The 22,606-nt window shown below is 39.8% G+C and overlaps 1 protein-coding gene and 1 long non-coding RNA gene across 2 annotated transcripts; one reads left to right on the top strand and one right to left on the bottom strand.

Moving 5' to 3' along the window:
* Positions 1-976: 976 nt before the first annotated feature.
* On the bottom strand, positions 977-8,079 carry gdnfa (glial cell derived neurotrophic factor a). The gene is made up of 3 exons (XM_058411374.1): positions 7,517-8,079; positions 6,230-6,451; positions 977-3,751 (listed from the first exon to the last, which is right to left on the bottom strand). The coding sequence occupies exons 2-3, from the start codon at positions 6,423-6,425 to the stop codon at positions 3,213-3,215; spliced, it is 735 nt and encodes a 244-aa protein (XP_058267357.1). The 5' UTR covers positions 6,426-6,451; positions 7,517-8,079; the 3' UTR covers positions 977-3,212.
* Positions 8,080-9,344: 1,265 nt separating this feature from the next.
* LOC131366646 (uncharacterized) lies at positions 9,345-21,636 on the top strand. Its single transcript, XR_009206848.1, has 3 exons — positions 9,345-9,619; positions 10,001-17,927; positions 18,546-21,636. It is a non-coding gene; the product is annotated as an uncharacterized LOC131366646 (long non-coding RNA).
* The last annotated feature ends 970 nt before the right edge of the window (positions 21,637-22,606 follow it).

The following is a 22,606-nucleotide window of genomic DNA, read 5'->3' as shown; positions in this document are numbered from 1 at the left end:
TAGATCTGGCTTTGACTTGTTCTTGCCTCCTATTCACCATGCGGGCGAATCATGAGGTTCTGAAGTAGGACGTGTTCCTGAATGGTTTTCTTGCAGAGACAGCATTTCTTTTAAACGATCATCAGAGGCATCAGTGCCATCTGAAAATTCCTTCCAGAGCCCCTAAGTTGGTGCATAGACAGGAATGTCATGTGTTTTTGTTTGCAAAATTGAAAATCTTGAAACACATTTAATTGTAAGTGATGAAACCACCTCCCCCCCCCAAAAAAGCTATGAAGTCTGTCCCGCTGTCTCTGGTTCAGAGGATTGTTGCGTCAGAAACGACTTAAAGAAATCGGGTTCACCGGCTTGTGACCACAAACATAGGATGCTAGTTAAGCAAACCTTTTTAGGAACTGGTCCACTGGTTTGTAAACAAAGCCATTATGCAATCAGATTCTAACAGCACCAGTGTGAGCACCCCGTCTGTGGAGAAGAGCCAGTGGAGGCCAGCTATAAGGTCGAAGAGACTCGGTGCAGCGTTTAAGCTTCACTCTGCAGCACATTTTTTTTTTTTTTTTTTTACTTTGAGCCAAATCCACTCAGCTTGGTGGAAACATTTCTTCCAAGTGCCCAGATTTACTGCGTGTCTTTACAAGCCGTAATTGTTTACTGTACAATCCTGAGCCTGTGTTTAGGAATGTAAAACAGATTTCTTCTGCCTAATCTATTCTAACGGCTCCGAGTCGCTCTGCAGCTCGAAACCCACCGAGGGTCTGCAGTGAGACTCTTCTGCTTTTCTGTTCAACTTGTCCTGACTGCGTCGACATTTATCCGCTTATAAAAATGACCATAAATCATCTGCGGACACGGTCAGCGTTTCAATACATTACTCACTTTTTTTCTTTTCTTTTCTTTTCTTTTTTTTTTTAAATATCCTGAAACTTTTGTGTATTTATGTGATTGATTTCTTCCAACATTTAAGTGATAGAAACAAGTTTTATTCTGTAAAAAGTTATAAAATGAATATTGTACAAAAATAAAGTCTGTAGAGAGCTTTGGTTTAGTAACACAAAACAAGTAAGACAAGTTTGTTTGTTTTTTTTTCTCACAATGCAGGGTGGAATTCTTACAGTCAACTTTCCCCTTATAATCTTACTGCAAATTGTTTTCACCACATTTTTTAAAAATGGTAATTTGCATGTGTACAGTTATTATTATTATTTTTTTTCCACAAACTTCATCACAACAATACAGTTGAACAAAGCGTCGTACACCAGGACAGAGGATTACACCAGGACACGACATAGACACAGGTACGTGTTTGAGGATGGAGCCACGGGGCAGACTGTATCATTTCCCTCATAATTAGCTAATCAGGATTGAGCAGGTAAAAGGAGATGACTTGTGATTTGAGGAGATTATGTTTGGATTACATGTTGAGCAGAACATCTGAATTGTGTGGATTTTTCGAGCTCTGTGTTTGTTGTTTGCACGAGACCTGGTTTCGCTCTGTAATTATTGCTCTGGAAATATTGTGCCGTTCCCATAGGGCCTTTCCATGTGGCAGCGAGCTACAGTATCGAGACCAAAATCAGTTCTCTCATCCCATGACATACACATCACCAGCTGTTTCTGTTAGTGTGTGTGTGTGTGTGTGTGTGTGACTCTTCATGAAAGCCTCGTTTCAGTGTTTGTGTCTAAGTTTGGGTCTGGATTTTGTACTGCGCCTGTCCTGCTTTTTTTAGGGCATGTGGTTGGATGGCTCACATTTCTTTGAATGAGGTTTGTTAACGTTTACCTGAGACAAAATCTTGGTTTGAAACACTACGGAGAGGCCAGATTTAACAGTGGAACAAAATTTTAGCACAGAATCTACTGGAAGAGTTTTTGAGGTACCCCAGGGACCTCCGTCACATCTACACCTTTCTGTCTAATGGGACGTGGATTACAACTTTCAACTAAAAAGGATGTTTTCTATTTGTGATGATGCGTCTCCATGGGGCACAGCCCAGTTGTGCTAGAAACCTTTGCTGTAGTGACTTTATTATGGTTGAAAATAAACACTGGGCAAGGGCTGTATTTTCTTGCAAACAGATAATTGGTTGAGAGAGCATTTGGAGGACTGATGTTAACGTTTTTTCCCCCAAACTGCTCTGATTGAGTAAACACGATACTGGTCTACCACAGACCTAGCATTTTTTTTTTTTCTAATTTAGACGATATTTTTTCCAGTGGTGCCAGATATAGTGAGGTGTTGGATGTGTCTGTATTACAAACTAAGATGTCAGTTTTTCTGTGTTTTTTTTTTCCCAAAGCATAATTGGTCCACTTGCCTTTAAGTTTTTTGTTGTTGTTTGGACCAGACGTTTTCTTTAAACCAAAAAGTGGCTAGAGACACTAATGTACTAATGTCCTAAAATGAGTAAGTCCAGCCCAGATAAACTGTGAGAATATGTGATTATCACATCATCTGCTTTTTCTTAAAAAAACCCATGCTCCACTTTGGCACCATCCAAGGTGAAGAGGGGGGAAAAAAGCTTCACAAATAAATAAGGAAAAACACTCTAATACAATGGATTGCAATAAATAACAATAAGTTAATTAAATTTCAATAAATACATTTTTCCATATAGACTATATATATATAGATAATTTTCTGAATATTAAACATTTTTGTGATGAGTCTGTTCTGGCTGCTGTGGTGCTCTGCCTTGTCCGCACAGGCATCTTCAGCTATTTCTTCAGAAGGGCTTCAGATAAAGATCCACAGTTCTGTGCTGTCCATAGCCTCCTTCATGCAGACACCCCTTGCCCCCATCTCTAGCAGTTCCACACAGCTGAAGTTATAGTTTGTATATACCCTGACTGTCAGGTTGCGATTTCTCTGTGACTTGCTGATGGAGTGTGTTATTGTTGCCTCTTAGACAGCATTTACATTTCAATCCCTGCTTAGAATACTCTGACATGGTTTTGTAACAGTGAATACTGAGGTGTTGCTCCTGTTGTTGAAGTACTTTTCCTGAAATTTTTTATTTATTTTTTTTTTTAAATTAAATCTTACTCCTTCAATTCTATTCATGCACCTCTGTGCAGAATAAACAATGACACACTCGAGACCTGCACTTTTCCTCTGAGAAGCAGCATTTATCTCTGCACTGGCTTCGAGCCCTCTGGAGTGCGAGACTTCTGTATTTTGTCCAAGTGTCTTTTCGCTTGTCCAAGCGCACAAATCAGACGCAGGCGCACTTCTTGGCGGAATGCTTCTTGAGAGTGTGGTACTCCAAACTGTCATCCAAGAACGAGAGGTCGTCGTCGAACGCTATGGGTCGACAACAGGTCTGAGAAGGCGACTCTTTGTCAAGCTTCTTGTTTTGGGTGAGGTTGTTCAGGATCTTGTCATAGTTGGTCTCCGAATCGTAACAGGGACCACTGCAGTACCTAAATATCAACTCCTCTTTGGTCTGGTAACCTAACCCCAGGTCCGTCACGTTGAGGTGGATCTCTTTAAGAAGGCACCCGCGCCCTTGACCTTTGATCAGTTCATCCCGATTCCCTTTACCCCCTCTGCCTCCGCCTCGTCCTCGACCTCGCTTCCTCTCTCCTCGTCCTCTCGCTCCTCTCTCTGTGTTTGCTGCTCCTCTTTGCCTCCCTTTTTCTTTCCCCTTGCCCTCAGAGTCCATCTCAGGAGACCGCCGCAGTCTGCCAATGGTTGCTGCAATGAAGTCCATTACATCATCAAACTGGTCTGGGTGCAGTCCATTGATGTCATCTTTTTAACAGATAAAACAGAGAAATGATCATAATTGTGCCCATGGTATTGTTTATACTGTGTCTACATGGTTACATATTTCTATAAGGAGCAATGGTGCAATGTGATTTCTTATTTTACTGTATTTTCGATATTCTGTTCTTCTCAAGTATATGGAAAATGCATTTGGGTTATGACATTGAGGTACAGCAGAATACATCTGTTTGACCGCAAACTCAAAACATATGCACTGTCCTGCACTTGAGAAAAATGTAGCATCCTTTGATCTACATGTAATACACAATGATTTCATTAAAGAAGGAACTCCGTGAAGTTCCTTCTCTCACATGTCCGCCAAACAGACTGCATTATGGCATCTGGAAAAGCTCTCCTGAGACTATAATAGGTATTCTTGAAGCTAATTTTATTATGATTCAACAAGTAATAAAATCAAAAGAAAGCAACAGCCCTTAAAATTCCATTAAGCTACACCCTGAGTCAGGTAAGTTGAGGTAAGGAAGGGCTACTGGAAACAGGCAAGTCGGGGGTTGGAAGGGTGTTCTGTAGACTTGTAAGTCAGGGGATGGAAGGTTTAGTGATTCCAGGTAGGTCAAGGTACTAAAATGTTTACCAGAGCCAGGTAAGTCAGGCTAAGTAGGAGAAGAGTTTACTGCATAAGTCAAGATCAGAAATTGGCCAGGTAAGTGAAGATAAGCAGTGGATTACTGGGGCCAGGTAAGTCAAGGTAAGCAGTGGTTTACTGGGGCCAGGTAAGTCAAGGTAAGCAGTGGTTTACTGGGGCCAGGTAAGTCAAGGTAAGCAGTGGTTTACTGGGGCCAGGTAAGTCAAGGTAAGCAGTGGTTTACTGGGGCCAGGTAAGTCAAGGTAAGGTTTTGCTGGAGGCAAGTTGGTCATGGTTGGAAAGGTTTACTTGGTACAGGTAAGTGAAGGTAAGGAAGGGTTTATTGAGGGCAGATAAGATGAGAGAAGGAGTAGTCTATTAGCACCAGGTTGTTCAAGGTAAATTGAGGAATGGTTTAATGGAACCAGGTATGCCAAGGTATTTGACTATAGGTTCACACTATGTGATGGGTGTGATAAGACGTGTCATTTTTAATGGGCAGGGATTATCCTTTTACTTTTTTCACTTTGTGTAGCGAACAGACTGGCTTTGCCCTCAGACGGGTGGAGCTGTCTGAACTTCATTAACTGTCACCTGTAGATCCTGCAGCCAGATGTGTTATACAATCCGTGTTAATGCCTGGCTGACTGGTCCCATACAACAGTATCAGGTGTGATTGTGAACACTGTTTATATACACACTGCCCTTTGACAAAAAGAACTGTCTTTCGTTGGCCAGAATGACAGGCTACGATGCCCAGGGACATGAAAAAGTCGAGCTGTTTACAACTGGTCTTCCAGAGTTGCACACTAATTCTGAGGCACCATGACCGGGTGTTCATCAAACCACTGAATTGATTTAGTTAGCCTGATTCAAGAGCTTTGGTTTCAATATATTGGTGTATTGTGAAATCCAAACAGGATAACCAGTCAGACATAATGGCATTTAAATGGATCCTGTTCCAGACACTGATGCCACTGTGTATCACTAAACATTGGAATGGTATTAGATGTTGTTCTTAAGATAAGAGGTGGAGCATTTAGGAAGACATCTCTCACATAGCATTCCATACCTTATCTAGAAAAAAAAAAGGTTTACTACTGTGTAAAGACAAGCCAGTGTCATCTTTAGTTAAACAAATGGAGATGCCTCCCACACAGCTGTTGAAATGGACATAAACACAATGGAAGTATGAGTCTGTTGCCTAAAACGTCCATCCTCTACAAAACTTTTCCCCACGGACACACATTAATCTAGACTGTCAGCAGTATTGTGGTTACGGAGGTGGGTATTTTATAGTAAACACATTCTCATTTACTTAACAAAGCACTAATGAGGACCAACCATTCAAAGAAGGAATGTCATTTTGGCCATTGCTCTGGCTCCTGACCCCTCCTCTCGTCTTCGAAAAGTCATTATCGTGTTGCGGAATGATACTAATTAAACCACCTCTGACCATTGTGTACAGATTAGGGCTTCGCAAAACGCTGAAAAATACGATTACATACCTCTACTAAGAGAAATCATTTCTAAGTGGTTTCTGCTAAATAGATGCTAACCACAGTGGTTTACAACCTCTAGTTTCCCTGCAACCACATTTGGACAGCAGTGTTTTGGCAGTCGTGTCGTTGTGGGACAATTTTGCACGATCATCCACGGCACAACAAGAATGGCTTAATATAATTTTTGCTTGAGAAAATAAACTGTTACTGACACAAATTCACATGACAATTCGATCCAGTTCTAAAACACAATATCATACTAATATGTCTTTTTTTGCTGTTTTGCCCAGATGATAAACAAAGAAACGTCTCACAATAAAATCATTTAGTATTAAGCGTAAAGTAAAGTACGGCTCTTCTAGGGCACTGACTTACATTGTTCTTCCATGGAGGCTTGTTTCAGGCTGGCTGTTTCGAGATGTGAGTTTATGACCGGATCTAGGACGAGCAGCTCACTGCGACGCTCGGCTTGAGGAGCACTCTTGGAAGGCTGCAGCTTGTTGAAAAGAGGGCGAGCGGATATGGAGCTCAGGAGCAACAAACACGTAGCTAGAACATCCCATAACTTCATTTTAGACTCAGTTCCTATGGAAGGAGCTGTAACAAAACACATAGTTCTGAAGGTTATACAGTTATATGCTTAACTTATATGAATGCAACACGTTTAAGTCACACAGTGAGAAATTCTTTCCATTCCTCTTCTGATGATAAAGCAAGTTCATTTCACATAGTTGGGGAACAACAACCACAATATTTATGTTTATATTATTTTAGAGTTTTCCCTTCTGCCCTTTTTTTTTTTATTTTTATTTTATTTTTTTAACATTGCTAAGTACGTGGTTCAAAACATGCTCCAAAATATTCACACTAAATCATATTAAAAGTGATTTAATCTCCCAAATCCCAAAAGTTCTTAAAAATGTTATGGATTTAAAGCATCTTCATTCCAGATGCATTATTTATAACTTCTTAGAAAAACGCAGCACTATTTCAGCACAATTTCAGTTAATGCTTAACAGATTTTTGTCAATACAGGCTGAGAAGAAAATGCTATGTGGCAGAGCAACTTCTGTTCCTTATTTACAGTTCCAGCCTTCAGCAGAAGCACACTTCATATAGCTTTATAGAGGAAATATAAAATCGAAGATAAAAATGTTTTCTTGATAAATAAATGGATGGAATGTGTTGGGTATAAATGTAGGTGTTGGGATATTGGTCTTGTGTGACAGTTTTGGTCGATTTGTTTAATATGCAAGAAAATATCAGATGCAGTTTGTAAATGCATATTTTCAGTATGAGATCTGATTGCACTGAAAGTAGGAGTGTATATAGGGAAAGCGTCTGACGAAATTACACCGAGAATTAGCCCTTAGGTAAGGACTGAAATGCAAATATGGTGAAGCCCAAGATTGCACGTGAGGTTATGACCTAGAGTCCCGGCAGGGATTGAGATGTTTTCAAATGTAGAGAAGCATGCAGCGCTGGTGCCACGAACGCAAATAACAACTTCTGCAATCACAACAACACGCGCGTAATGCACGATACTGCTGAGCTGTGTTTCTGTGCATTCAGCTAAGCAAGCTCTAAAATCGGATCCAAATAATTTTCTGCATTTCAAAAAAAAAAAAATATATATATATATTTGTAGCTTTTCTGACTCACCTTAAATTGGGCCCATGCAGACCTGCAGTTCACATATAAACGCAGTTCCAGATGGCTCGGGTGGCATTGAAGGATCCAAAAAGCTTCAGCGTGACTGTATCCGTGAGGGGTTCCCCCAAAAATATAGCCGTTCCTCATCCATTTATCCACAGTATCCAAGTGAAGTCTGTCGTGTTTGTGTGTTTCTGTCTCTACAGAGAAGTCTTGTCTATGCGCACGGAGTCGCGCGATAACCGGATGCTGCTGAGCTCCGTGCAGGTAATTTGAGAGAAATCCACCATCACCGAATGCCAAAAACCAAATGAAGACATCAGGGCTCTCCGAGCTGGCGTCGGATCAGTCTACTGTTTACTTGTGAGCGCCGCACATCTTTCCTCCGGAAGAGCGAAAGGGGCATCCTGCGCCCAGGGTCACAAATTCAAGTAAATTCCTCGTGTGAACTTGAGACGCACAGCCGCAGCGCATTTCATTTCTCCCGTCGCAGTTGTTGCGATATTCCCGCGTTAATCAGATCCATTCGCTTCTCTCAACACAGATGCGCCTTTACGCGTGAAGCTGTGCCACTGATCGCACGCGCTTTAAATAGATTAATAGCTCTGACGTTTCTCTAAGTCCGCCCTCACAGCTTAAATCATACGAGGAGCGACTAGAGCAGCGCGATATGTTCTTTGTTAATCGATATCGCGATATATATTTAGATTTTTGTCGTTCTGATACCACTGAACACTGCAACATCAAAAAATAAGCCCTGTCCCAAAACCAACTACACTCCCAAAAATCAAGGCAGCAAACTGAACTTTACCTTGTCGCTGGACAGAAATCATTCAAGTGCAAGGTTTAATGTCTTCAATATACCTTTGCAATTATGTACCTTTTAGCTACATCTAATATACCTTCGTACCTTTCATGAGACTTTAGCGTAAAGGCAAGGCAAATGAATTTACAAAACGCCTTTCATGCACAAGGGAAAGACAGTGCTTTACAAATCATATAGACAGAAAAAAATGAATGTAGAAAACATCTCAAATTAAATTAAATCTGAGGTTAATTTGCAGTCTCATGGGCTTAACTGTAAACGTGATAGACCAGGAACGCTTTTAGGTCTCGAATGTCGGGCCACTTCTGAGCCTCTGTAACAGCTGGTACTATCCAAGAGCAGCAAAAGTGCTTCACATTTACATCAGTGGTAATTAAGTATGTAAGTATGTACATTAAGTTAGTTTGAAAAGCGTACTATATTTACATTTCTCTTTACTTGGGAACTATGTTAAATTATCATATAAATAATTAGACTTATAGACATTTATAAGCTAATTTAAAATACCCAGCATGCAGTGCTGCAGGATAAAAATTAATACTTGATGGTACCATGACACCAAGAAGGAATAGTACAGTTTGAGAATGTATTTTATTATTAATTTATATCCACACATATATATACATACATACATACATATATATATATAAATAAATATATATATATATATATATATATATATATATATATATATATATATATATATATACAAATTTTTTATCTGAACCAAAGGAGTCATTTTTATATACAGTATACACACATATGCAGACAGCTGTGTGACATGATGCAAGTTAGCCTTTTAATGATTCTTATCAGTTACACACTCATCAAACCATTAAGTGAAAACTCGATTCCCCTGTGGATGGGGCGGAGTCAGTCCGGAAGAGACCACGCCCTTCGAGATAGAAATGTTTTATCAGAAGATATAGTTGATCAAAAATAATGATTATTTTTTTTATTTGTAGTGACTCATAGACAAGTAGACACAAATGATGCAGGCAAAATAAATACACAAATGTCCCCCACCCATCATGCTAGAGGCAGCTTTTGTGTGTTGTGAACTGAATTGAACTGCAGATCAATCAATTAATATAACATGACCCAGGCCATAACTCTTAACTCTACATGAATTACACCTATCATCTGTGAAATACGACGGTCGACTCCAAGGTGTTTAGTGTCACAAATAGCTGTTGGGGATTACACTGATGACAAGAGCCAGTAAGGCAACACTGCTCCTTCTGTTACTACTGTTTGGCACCTGAGGAGCTCCAACCATTCTGTAGGTAATGTAACACCACCGGCCGCCTTTTGATCTTTTCCTGATGTTCTGTACTTAACCATTTATATTCTGGACCACTAAGTTATATATAATTTAGTGGTGTAATGCAATACCAGATCTCTATCTGTATCTGTTTAGTGCTCCAAATATTCATATCTGTATTGAAAACAAGCTGTAGGTGTGGCCTAAACTGGAAGGGCGTTTCTTAACGTTCTTGGTGACATTTTGTGTGTGTGTTTGTTGCGGTCCCGTTGCACCCCTCTAATCCAACCGCTAATCTAACCAGATCCTATGCGAACATTCCTACGAAACTTTCTTGTTGCCGCCTATACATATCCGTATTTGTCTAGAACACAAAATAATGTATCCTTTTTTTTTTTTTCAGTTACATCCCTACAACAGCATTTCAACAAGAAGGAACGAAAACACACCCTCACTAAACTGGTTTCATTGTGGATGGTTTACTATTCAGCTATTAAACGGTTTCAAATCCTCAAAGACGAGGCCTGGCTTGTTCAGCTTTCAGTGGGAATTAAGGTGAACATTTCTGAACTACGTCATGTGAACTGCATTCTAATGCATGTCTTTATTTAGTCTGTCACTCCGGGGGTGAATCTGTGGCCTGGGCTTATAGCAGTTATGCTGTGTATTCATTTCCTGTATGTTTCTTTGCTCAGTGTTAAATTGGCTTTTATAACGAAGTCCCATAAATATGTGAGGAGGAAAAAAGTTTGTAGATCCTTGGGATTTATCGGGATTTCAGAGTGAATGGCTCTTAACCTGTGATCCAGACTTCTTTCAGAACATCTGTCATCTTTATCAAAACAATGATTTAAACGGTCAACATTTGCTACTGAGCAGAACCTGATTTATTGACAAAAGCCTTCCAGCTCTTGTTTCTGATTAGCGTTTCAGCCCTTTTAATCCCTACATCTCTACAAAATTGTTTTTCTACATTTATATTGTTTGAATGGTCTGCCTCAGATCCGTTTATAGCATTTCAGCAGCATTGAGGTCAGTGGCCAAATAATCTTCTGTTTGAGTAAATAGCTGCTCATGTTTACGCTTGTGTTTTGGATTATTGTCACATTGCATAACTTTTAGATTGTAGGCAGATGCCCTGATGTGATGCGGTGGAGTTTCCTGATATGACTTTATTAGTGTTTATTGGTGACTCATTTAGGCAAGCCTTCCAGATCCTTAGAAATCAAGAGAAGTCGCACAATGTTTTACTCCCATCACCAGGTTTTGGTGTTGCTATGCAGTGTTTTGTTTAGTTCAGATATGTATATAGTGGCAGCCGTGAGAAAATCATTTACATGGTGAAACTTGGACCGTATCCTGAACTGAAATGTTTGTCTACGCATAACGTCATGCAGATAAATAATTCAAATAATATTCACATCAAGGACCAGATTAATGAAAGTTGGACAGTTAAAGAGTTGAAGTCATCTGCTCTTTTTCCAATCTTCAGCTGTCCAGTTTTCCAGGAGTGAAACCCAATACAGTACTGGAGCCCATTCACTTCAAGTTTCAATACGTTCTGAGATGCATTTCGACTGTAAAGAGGTGATTCCAGACTGTGATCCCAGTTCTTGGTGACTTCTTGCTCGTAACCTGTCCCTCCATGATGTGATGTTCTGTGCGGCTGCCCCTATGATAGGCTGATTAACTGGGCTGGATATACAGGATACAGATATCAACATTCATAGCTCCACTTTTGTGTCATCTCTCTAAAAAACATTGTTCTCACGTTACTTTCTAGGAAGCTGCCTCATGGGACGATATTTTCTTTTAGAAAGCAGTGGTTTCCTGTGTGGTAAACTCCCATAAACACGGCTCTTATTAGTTTTCTTTTGGTTCACTCATGAATAAAAAGATGATCAGATTATCAGTTACAACACAGACCCTTAACCGTAGCCCCATGGTTGCCTGCCAGTTGTTTAGGAACTTTTTGTCGATGTATACAGATCTACGGACATTTGGAAGGTGGAAACAGTGCTGGATTTCTTCCATGTGTGAACTGTTTGCTTGACTGTGGACCAGTGGAGGCCTGACTGTGTAGGGATTTTCGTAACCCTTTAAGGGTCTGACTTTTCCATAGCTTTAGAGCATTGTGAAGGTTTTAGATCACATATTCATGGCAAGACACAGCACTGAGAAAGGGGGTAAATGTGTTTTCTATAATCCCCAAATATGTACAAAACAAACAAACAAAAAAAAGTGGATTTTTATATAACACAGTCAGGTCAAGATCACAACTAAACCGTTTAGACTATCTGTCTCTAGTTACACTTTTCTCAACTGGGAATTAATAAAGGATCAAATACCACTAACAATAACACAGATTTTTGTAAATACATGAGCTTTTTTATAATCTGTTGTGCTTTTGTCAAACAAGATTCTTTACATTGAAAAATGTTAATAAGTTTCACTGACACAGAAATTCAGGTAGACCTAGAAGGTTCACAGGTTTTTGTACATGCTGCAGGTTTACATATGATTGGATCAAAAAAATCCAGCTATTCCTGTACCAAGAGTACCAATGTCAGTTTCTTCTTCCCTGAATCTGTTTTTTTTTTTTCAGTTTGTACTTGTGCTGTTTGGTGTGAATAGATCCCTGCCCTGTTCCCACAAATATAGATTTCTAAAGCATTGGTTTTCCAAAAATCACCAGCTGTGATATCCACATATATATATTACATATTTATTACGTCAGTGGTCCATGTGTTTTCTTCTTCATCATTTTCTTCTTCTTCTTTTCTTCTTCATCTGACTCATCTGCCCTGGTTTGACAGTCACTGTGTAAACGAAGAGCCGTGAAGCCGCTGTTGCTTTTGGTCAGCGGTTTATTTTGAGCTTCTCATTCCATAGTAAGTGTGAACTGTTCACTGATCCTTCATTAAGATAAATGAGCGCAGATATATTTATGCATTGCAGTCATAATCAGCAACACATTGCAGTTTTTCTTAATGAAAGTGTTTTAAATGTCTTACTATTACATTCCTGGTTATGTGGTGACATTGTGCATGACAGGCTGCTGGTGCTTTAAGCTGCAAAACACAATATGAAAATTATGGTTGAGTCACCAGGGAACTTTGGGCAATGGAAATTGTTTAATTGTTCTCTTTTCACGCCACGGTTATAGACAAGAGTGACCAAAGATCAGAGTGCCACGCGACACCGATGCCGGTCATATGGTTGAAATTTCTCATACTCTGTTGGCTTCTTTCCCCAGCATGAGGTAAACAATTCATTGTGTCTTGGTGTTGGCAAGCATTTCACCTGGATTTACTGAGTCAGGATTTCAGAGGTAACATACTGTATAACAGCATGTGGTTTGACCTTCATGGAGCTCATTCATACTACCAGGGACCTCTGGACTGTGTCTTTGTATCCAGAGTAATCAGGTAGTTACTGTAGGTCACAGATTAGCTGTATATACGTCCTAAAAACACGCTCATATGCAGTTTAAGCTCTGAGTTTCTGGCATGTTCCAGTTTAAGAAAATACCAATCAATATTACGCTAACATTAGCATGTATCCTCCCAAGCAAAAAAAAAACAATTGAATATCGTTGTTTATATATATTTCAGGAAAAGCCAGGTTTTTATAACTTACTGGAAATTATTTGTGTTTCTAATTTCAATCCACTGCTAAATGTTCAAGCAAAATTTGACACTTGCCCATGTCTTGTAAACAGCATGTCCTAACATTCTTTAAATCATAATGACCATTTCACTGAAAAGCTGAAAGCCTGAAGCTGAACCCAGAAATAGAAAACGTTCTTGCGCCTCTTCCATATGGATTTTTTTTTTTAGTAATTTACAGTGAACACTGTCAAACACTGTAAAGAAATTTTTGAAAAAAATACAGTAAAATTTAGCGGTGTTCTGTTTTGTTAACATTAACATTATAACATTACTTCTGGATATTATGTGAAGCAGAAGAGTCTCTTATTGCTTTGCCTCTCTTGGATAAAGCAGTCTCAGCCAGTCTGAACTTATTATCTGGACTCAACTGTAGTGGCTACGATGTTGCAGGATTGCAGTTCCACTGTTATTAAAGTCACTGAAGGCCAAATGTAGAGGTTGGTTTATTGCAGAGTTCAGAGACGAGAGAGTGAGTGAAGTTTCCACTCGATCATGTACCCGGGGTGTGGCGGCTCGATGTGGTAAACGCAGATAAGACGTGACTAATGTTTGGATACACAAATGCACCTGGACTTTCATCAATGGAGAAGGAGGAGTTTATGTAATAGTGGCCTGAGGTGAATCTATAAGCCAGTGAAAGGATAAGAAAAGCATTAGATGTATGAAATGTGTGGTGAGATGTTGCTGTGGCTGAATTCTGGGAAACAGCCAAACAAAAAAGCATTGCCATTATCTGTATATCTATTTTTCTGGTGCTCCAGGTATGTTCATTTGTATTTGGTGGGCGTGGCCTAAATCAGCTACAATCAATCTTCATTTGTGGTTAGATTCTGACTGTTTAAATGAGATGTAAGAACATGAGACACTGGCAGCACGTCAGGAGAGCTTGATTCACTATGTACAGGTCTTTCCCAGGTGATTCCTACACATATATTATTGTGAGTTCGAATCCCAAAGATCCCACAGCCAGGAGTTTCAAGAGAGCAAAACTGGCCATGCTTGCTGGGTGGGAGGGATGACACACCCATTTTCCCTATCAATCACAATCACACTAGCCCACCATGGGGCATCTGTGAGCTCATACATGTGGAAGTGGGCAAATAGCGCTTTCCTCCAATTGTGTTATGCTGCCACCCAGAGCAGCAGGTCAAAAAGATGTGGTGAACAGGCTTCGCATGCCTCGGAGGAAGCATGCATGAGCCTTCATCTGTACTGAGTAGTAATAGATGTGTGATTAACATAATGGAAGGAATAGACCATGACTTAATTTGGAAAATAACTGGGGAAAAATAATCAACAAAAAACATGTGTATTTGTTTTATTATTGTTATTAGTAATTTTCCATTTATATAGTACCTTTCTAACACTCCACCCACAAGACTGAATGCTGTGAGTCTGACTCACGCTTTTTGAATAGTTCTGATTGTGTTAAAAATCTCACTGTGGTTATGTCATGCCTTTGAGTTGATACTGTTAGCCATGAGGGGACTTTTGTCTACCCACCACCTGCTAGTCACACCCTGGCCCCCAGGGTTTCAATTTGGATGTGTCACTTGTAACCTGCATGCTTTTATGTAAAGCTATAGCACTGATAACTGTCACCTGCATGCAGTAATCCATACAAAAATATTCATTCTTTCTAACCATGAACTCTTAATGAATCTTAAATCAGTTAAGTTCCACTGAGGTCTGTGACGTGTAACCAGAGGGTCAATTTGAATTATTTATTCATTTGAATTGTTTTATTGCGGTATTATGTAATATCAAAGTTGTTGTCGTTGTTACTGTGAATTTATTACAAGCCTAACCAAAGTGAAGCTTGAATACAACTGCAGAAGTAGGGTAAGGACTATGATTCTAAAACAAAAAGGACTCTGAGGTGCTTTTCTGCTCACCATAGCTGTAAAGAGTCATTATTACTGTATTCCTCCAGTCAGCATTAGTCAAGGGTTATATTTTGCTGAGTCTAGACATTATTCTTCGCCTGACTTATGACAATTCAGTTTTATTTCTATTGCGTGTATCAGTTCTTCAGACCCTTTCTTCTTTTGAGTCGATGATGTTTGTTATTTGTGATAAACCTGTGACATGCATTTATTTTCTTCATCCACATAGTGTAATTATGACTCTTAGCTCTTTACATTTCTAAAAGCCTGACACAGTACAGAGTCGACTTTCACCATGAGGACTCAACATAACAAGGTCATGCTAATTGGCAGAGGAAGTGCCGTGGATTTCTCAGGCCCGGAGAACGATCTGAGCGTAAGTCAGGATACTGTTTCTTGCTTCCATTCGTCCAAGTCCCGATTTAATCCAACCACAATCATGTGTTCGAGGAGGAGGAGGAGGAGGAGGAGGGTGTCCATCCGGCCATGCTGCACAGGGAATTGGCAGTGCCATGCTGCCTGTGTAATGCAATGGATCAAAAAAGGCAGGCTGCTAATCCCCTCGCTGGATTGGTGTCACTCTATACCCTGAGGATATAATGTGGCAGCTGGCCTGCTGAACTTGTCATGATCACGTATGGCCACAAGCTTAGGAAACATAGAAGAGTTTGCCTTGCTTAAGCAGAATTTGAAAACTGTCACAGGTAATGAGCATCATTGCTAGGGGTTCTGACTAGGACTAATACATTGACTAGTCAGGGGGGAAAAACAGTGAGACAGACAGAAAACAACTTTGTTAATCTGAAAATATTAAACTAGATGAAGCTAATTCTACAGTCAACCTCTCAAGACTATGTTTGACTTTAATGGACCTTTATAATCTTGCATGAACTGGAAAATTTCTGTGGGCAAGAATTAATTGCACATCAATCTGCTCAACGCTGCTAAAAAATTCCTCTCAACTTTCATTTGTTCTTTAAAGCATTTTTTTTGAACATTAGTACATATTGACATTGTGTATTTCATCCATTATTAAAATATAAGCATTGCATGATGATTTTCAGACTCGGTGATCAGCTCGTCTACATGACTCCATTTTAAGAATTGTTACATCCTTAAATAGTGTGATCTGATTCACAGATTTATTAACGTGCATGTTTTTGGACTGATTTATTTATTTTTAGCTTGTTACCAGGGTTGATACTGGAAATGTGAAACCTGTGTATGGCTGTTATTGAACTTCATTTCTGCACAAATTAAACAGCCTACAAATAGGGATGTCCTGAGACAGTTTAGAAAACAGACATGTTTATGGCATTACTGGCTGACAAGTAAAAATGAACAGTCATGCAACCTGTATTTCTGATTTGTTTTGGTATCTGTTTGCTAGCTGAAACGCACAATGCAAACCTGTCTCTTCCCTCAGGCCTTCTTTACTGTCGTGCCTCTGTAGTATCTGTCTTAACGTCTCTGATCCTCCTCCATATGGCACTAAATGTAATACTTACGTGATAATAGATTAGGGTATCGGTGACGGCGAGTGCAGGTAAAGTAACTGAATCCACTTTAGAAGTGACTCCCTGAACATCAATCACTCACACAACAAAAAAAAGGCAAGTTCAAAAGCAGCATTCAACAAAACAGCCATCAAAGGTGTAGAGTACGGTTTAACAGAGAGGCCTTAAATGGGGTCCTTGAAGACTAATTTTTTTCTTGCCACAGCTGGATCTCTTTTCCTCATGTATATTCTGGCATCTGCCTCATGTTTAGATGTTACGGGTTCAAATCCAATATTAAGAATGAGTGAAAGTGAAAATACTTGTGTAATACCATGGTATTAGCAGCAGAGCTCATTATCTACGCCCGTTTTTGTGCCAATGTTTCTATTGTACTGCTGTGTGAATAATTTGTTTTCCTCTTGATGTTGCAGGAATCTCCTGTTCAACAACTACCGACAGTGATGTCCTTGACTCTTCCAGTCATCATGGCACATACAACATGCACGCCGTATCATCCAGATTGCTGATGAGCTATAAATAAATGAGGGGACCTCGGCTAATCTGTGGCCTTGAAGCTCACTGTGTACATGATAATGTTAATTGCATTGCAAGGTCAGGGGAAGTAATGACATTTTAACGGGCTTAGTTCCAGCACGATCAACAGGAGTGTAGCAATGCCGTGTCTGTGTGAAGAATGAAGAATGTTTCAGAGGGCATGACCTAAATTAAAGTCAAATGTCACACCTGGATTATTTTAGGCGAGGTATCTTGCGCGTGCTGCGTTTGGAACAAACTCAAAATTCCTCCAGCACATACAAATGAAATGCAAACAAAAAATGAAGAAAATGAAAGGACAGTTTATTTTGTATGTATGACTCACAGATATGTCTCTATATCCATAGAATTCCTTAGCATTGCCACAACACAGTGCACTTCACATAAGCCAGATCCTGGAAACAAAGTTCTTTCATATACAACAAAACAAGCTATTGTAAATACTTGAAAACACAAAACAAAACCAAGTCCAAGCAACATACTGTAGTAATGTTTAAAAGAATATGAAAATCGAATTTCCGCAAAACCGATGTTCCAATGACAGACGTTTTATATCGTTTTTCAGGAGAAAAGCACCTAATGTGTCTTTGTAGCTCCATTGGTATAGTATTTGAGGAATCTCCTGACGTTTTCTTGCTCCTGTTCCTCTCTTGCTTAACTTTCTGCGGTGGAGATCCCTTTCATGGTGTCCTGCTTCTGATGGACAGAAGCCTTGAACCGTGAGTAATGTTATTTTGACTTATCTCTTTATTATATTTTAATATCAATATATACTGTACATTGTCTTGAAGTGAAAATATCATGACAATGTAAAATCAACATAACATCTGTTGGAATAAATTCAAAATAATGAGAAGAAAGATAAAAATGACGATTTATAAACATTTCTCTTATCCTGAGCTCTTCATTTTCTAGTCCTCTGGCTACCCAATTTTCTCCAATTCAGTATTTTTTGTGTACATTTGTAGAATAGCTTCACAAAATCACCTCTGAACCCCTCGTGTTAAATCAATACATTTCTGCCAGACCTTCAATTCATCTCCTGGAGGTCAATAAATTTAACATTGGTCACATTTACACTGATCAAACAAGGTCAGACTGGACAATCAGAGCACAATCAGAGAACCAGGTACTTCCAGTTACTGAACAGACTTGAACAAGTTTTCATACCCTTCATTTTCATCAATTAGTGCCTGTCTGACTTTCCTGTTCACTAAACACATTTAGCTATTTCCTGTACCATTGTAATCAAGTACCATTTGGACCAATGTTGCTAGTATATATAATTACTAAGATCATCTGCTGGGCAGTTGAGCTCTGTTCTCTTCCTTCTCCAGGTCCCTGGGTATGATGGTGTGCAGTAATGTGTGTGACTTGAGTCAGATCACACGGCTAATAACGTCTACAACCTTTCTACAACCGCCTCAAGAGTCTTTGTGGTGTTCATCCACCAGATGGTTGAAACTGCGCTTATACACCAGGTGATTAACTTCCTTTACAGAAGAGAACCCACTGATCATGCGGTGGGATCATCCAAAAACTTCGCCGACAGGTCCATAGACATGGAATCGTTTATTGATAAAAGAGATGAAGCAAGATCCTTGACGTTCTCCTGTGCAGAGGGTCAGAAAGTCTGCTATATGCTTTCCTAGCAAAACCTTCCTTCTCCTGTTTGACAGATGGAATCTGGCAACTCAACTAGTAGAACTCGACCTGCAGCAGCACTGGGTGTTAAAATCTGAGCTGAAATCCACAAACTGAACTCCTGCATAGCTTCAATGCCTGTCAAGCTGCTGTAGCATGAAGGTCATATTGATTGCATCATCAACAGATCTGTTCATTCTCTCCTCAAACCACAGGAGCTCTTGCAAGAGATGTGTAATAACCTTCAGATTAGCCTAGACCAGAAAGTTGATGACTTTGATGATTATGGAGGTCAGTGTAACTGGGTTTTTCAGCATCTTATCAAACTACTAAATCACAAGGGAGCGGAACTTTTCCACATGCTTGAGTTGCCCTCTTTTGCATGATACCACCCTCTTGCAAGAGCTCCTGTGGTTTGAGGAGAGAATGAACAGATCTGTTGATGATGCAATATGATGATGCCACCTTCCATGATGCCTGTGGTCACGATTTCTCTGATTGATAGGAAAATGCCTATTGAAGAGCCCAGGGCCAGTTTTGCTTTCTTGGTCTCCTTGCTATGAATGGCTGTGGCAAAACCAGGATTCAAATTTGATATCAAGAGTCATACCTTTCAAGTGAGCAACTGAGAGCCCAGACGATGTGTTAGAACTTCTCAGAAATGAAGCACTCTAAAGTCCTCAACTGAGAACTTAGCAAAAAAAAAGTGGCATGAACAGACCAGACACAAATTATTTTTAGATTTTTAATACTGGACATTATTCCCATGAAGGCTGTTTTGTTTCATTTCAGTAACACACAATGCTTGATTTGAGAAATTCCTATCCTACAGAAATCCAGCGTTCGGTACACAGGGTCTTTGAAAATTGATCATACGCAATATATGATAGTCACTGCATACGTTCATGCTAATGCGAATTTTGTGCAGGGTTTTAGATTCAAGTATACTGTTGAGGAACACAGTCACCTGATTGAGTGTCTCTCGCCCTCCTGCTTACTCAGGGACTCTGTGGACAGCTGTGTCTTAAACTACAGTTGCTATGGGTGTTAGATTGCAATGTTGAGGTACCAGTGTAGGTAATATGATTATTTTTTTCCATATGTCAAGCCAGTGTTCAAAGCCAGAGTTAGAGTTCAGAGTTAGAGAACTTTGCCTGATTATGATGAAATGTATTTTGCGAGTGTTTCCCAAAAGCCTTTGTTACCAGAGGCTTAACAAACACTGACTTCACTGGTATAAATGAATGCCTAGATAGCAGTATCTGTAAAGGGTTGTAAATACACTTAAACATACATTAGTGGTTTCTGATTATACCTAATTGTTTATTACTTAATTAATGAGCATTCCTGTGACATTAACACATCATTACAAAGCTTCCAGATGTGCTATGTATCTTTATAGTCTCACAAAAATAAATTGTGCTGAATTCAGTCAGTTCCTGCTGAGAAAAGATGAGTCACATGGGAAAGCTCAGAGCCTTGTCACAGTCCTGGAAAACAAAAGTGATTAGCAGTTCAAGTAAATATGTAAAAATATGTACATTTAGGATTTTTTTAGTAGCTGAAGTAATTGAAGTATCTAGTTCTTGATTTCTTTTTACCTGCAGTGGCTGCTACTATTAGAGTAATTTAAACCACACTGTGGCAAAATGGCAGAACGCCACGCTGCAACTTTTCATCCCGATTCGACAGGCAGTGTGAAATTCAGCCTCACCTGCCTGCCACTGTTGGGTATAATGAATGTAGCAGTGCCTGTGATATCCACCTGTTCAACACTGATGCTTCGTTGCCCCACGCCATTCTTTTGAAACGCGTTCTCATGTTGCAAACGCTTGTCGTCTCACGTACGTGCCAGTAACAAATTCGTACGGAGGTGCAGGGATGCGCTTTTACAACACAGCTGCCCCGAACGTCTTCAGACAGCTGAGAAAACTGAAGATGAAGGGGACCACTGACCCCATTCATGCACAGATCTTAACCTCTAGATTCGATCTTAAACTGAGGTGCAGCAGCTGTTGTTAGAGAGTAACAACAGAAACACTGACGCATTCATTAAGATTCTTCTTCTTGATTTTTGAAGATAGAATAAAAAAAATTTTCATAGCAAATGTGATGTTCTTTGTTTTACTCTACTTGGGCAATAGACGGGTCAATTATCTGTCCCTTTCTTCATGTTTTTTTCTTTTTTTTCACCCTGAGACTCTGTCACCTGAGGCGAACACAAAAAAAAACAGACAACTCCAGAACCTTCTCTCAGAACAGCCGAGGATTTGAACTGTTTTCTGCACATTATTTTAACAAGCGATAGAGCTTCCTTTGACTGGAAAATAAAGACGAAGCATAGGAGGGGAATGAAAAAAAGAAGAAAAAGGTTTTCAAAAGAGAAATGGGATCCCTGTGTACCACAAAGAGAGTTGGCTTAAAGGGATCATTAAGGCTAAAGAAAAGCCAGAGCTTCTTAAAAGCAGATGGGACTTTCGGGCTGACGCTGGAGGGCAACACTCAGAAAAAGGCGAGAGACCGCATGAAGGGCCCCGTTGGTGACACATGTCCTAGCTAGGTTGCCTTTACTCGCTTGGCCTTTGGTGTGTCATCCGATTTCAGAGCCTTGGAGGCAGCGTAGACCAGGTTGAACTATCCAGTATTTTGGCAAGGGGCTGACAGATAATAGCAAAAAATGATCACAATAATAAAGTGAACCATAAGGGAATCAGTGGCAGGTTTATATTGATGGGTATTTTGGGAATAATAAAGATTAAGCTTATCAAATGGCAGCACGCTTGTTCACAGGTGATCTCACAGCTCTCTGTTAGGAGGCCTACATTTCTGCCTTGTATTAGTAATTGAATATTAAACACATGTTTTTGTTGCATGAACAGATAAAGATCTGCTGTAAATGTGTACTTATTTAATAATGGATTTAATGCTGCTTTTTATAACCAAATCCTGATGTATACTTTTACAGAACCTTCTCCAGGAATAATGTGACTTCTGATGGCAACTACTTGTTACCAGAACTAATTTAATAGCTTTCCAGAAATGGGGTTGAATACTTTTTTCCCCTCAAGTTTGTCTTTCCATCCACCAGCCAGCTCTCCTCTATCACATGACAGCAACCAAGCAGAGAGCATGAAGGCTAACACGTGAGGCCAACTTTATGAACTGCATCTTTTTATTATCGGGATTCAAACCCTGCAATCTCTGTAGGACGAAGTGACACTTTTCTATTGTACAGTATCATCAGCTGTTGTACATATTCAGGACATACAGACTTGATTAAGTTCATTACAGTCCCACTACAAAATGGAGGAAAGTTCAAGGTTGGGGGGGTTTGGGGGCTGAATACTTATGCAAGACACGGTACATAATATCAGCTTACCTCCTTAGTCACTCCTTAGTCATGGGATTCATTAAGACAGATTCCCAACACAGATTATTTATGGAAGTTGATCCACATTTCTAGCCAGATAAATGTGTAGTCGATGTGTTTTGCCTGTAGCTTTAAGTTTTAATGCAAGCTGAAATTGTTTACGGAGGCAGTGAGGTAAAGTGGACCATCAGCCCCCACTATCCCCACTGTAGCACAGGGAAAGTGGTGTAAGATCAAGGCTCGGTCTACTCCAGGTAGAAACTTGTATGTGCGCCGGTCCCGGAGGAGTCAGAGACAGAAACGTGCACTAAGACAATATTATTTGCAGCTGTGGAGGCGTGCTCAGGACCGCCAACGCTGTTTCTCCAGGCCATGTCTGTGGTC

The sequence above is a fragment of the Hemibagrus wyckioides genome, linkage group LG16 (genome assembly GCF_019097595.1).
Source record: "Hemibagrus wyckioides isolate EC202008001 linkage group LG16, SWU_Hwy_1.0, whole genome shotgun sequence".
NCBI lineage: Eukaryota > Metazoa > Chordata > Actinopteri > Siluriformes > Bagridae > Hemibagrus > Hemibagrus wyckioides.
Note: the sequence above shows the minus strand (reverse complement) of the source record. Positions and strands in the feature narration are given on the sequence as shown.

Excerpts from the sequence above, each read along its gene's own strand:
- gdnfa (XM_058411374.1), bottom strand. The coding sequence starts at position 6,425 with ATGAAGTTATGGGATGTTCTAGCTACGTGTTTGTTGCTCCTGAGCTCC. Across the intron at positions 3,752-6,229 it reads AGCCTCCATGGAAGAACAAT|ATGACATCAATGGACTGCAC; the intron begins GTAAGTCAGTGC and ends TCTGTTAAAAAG.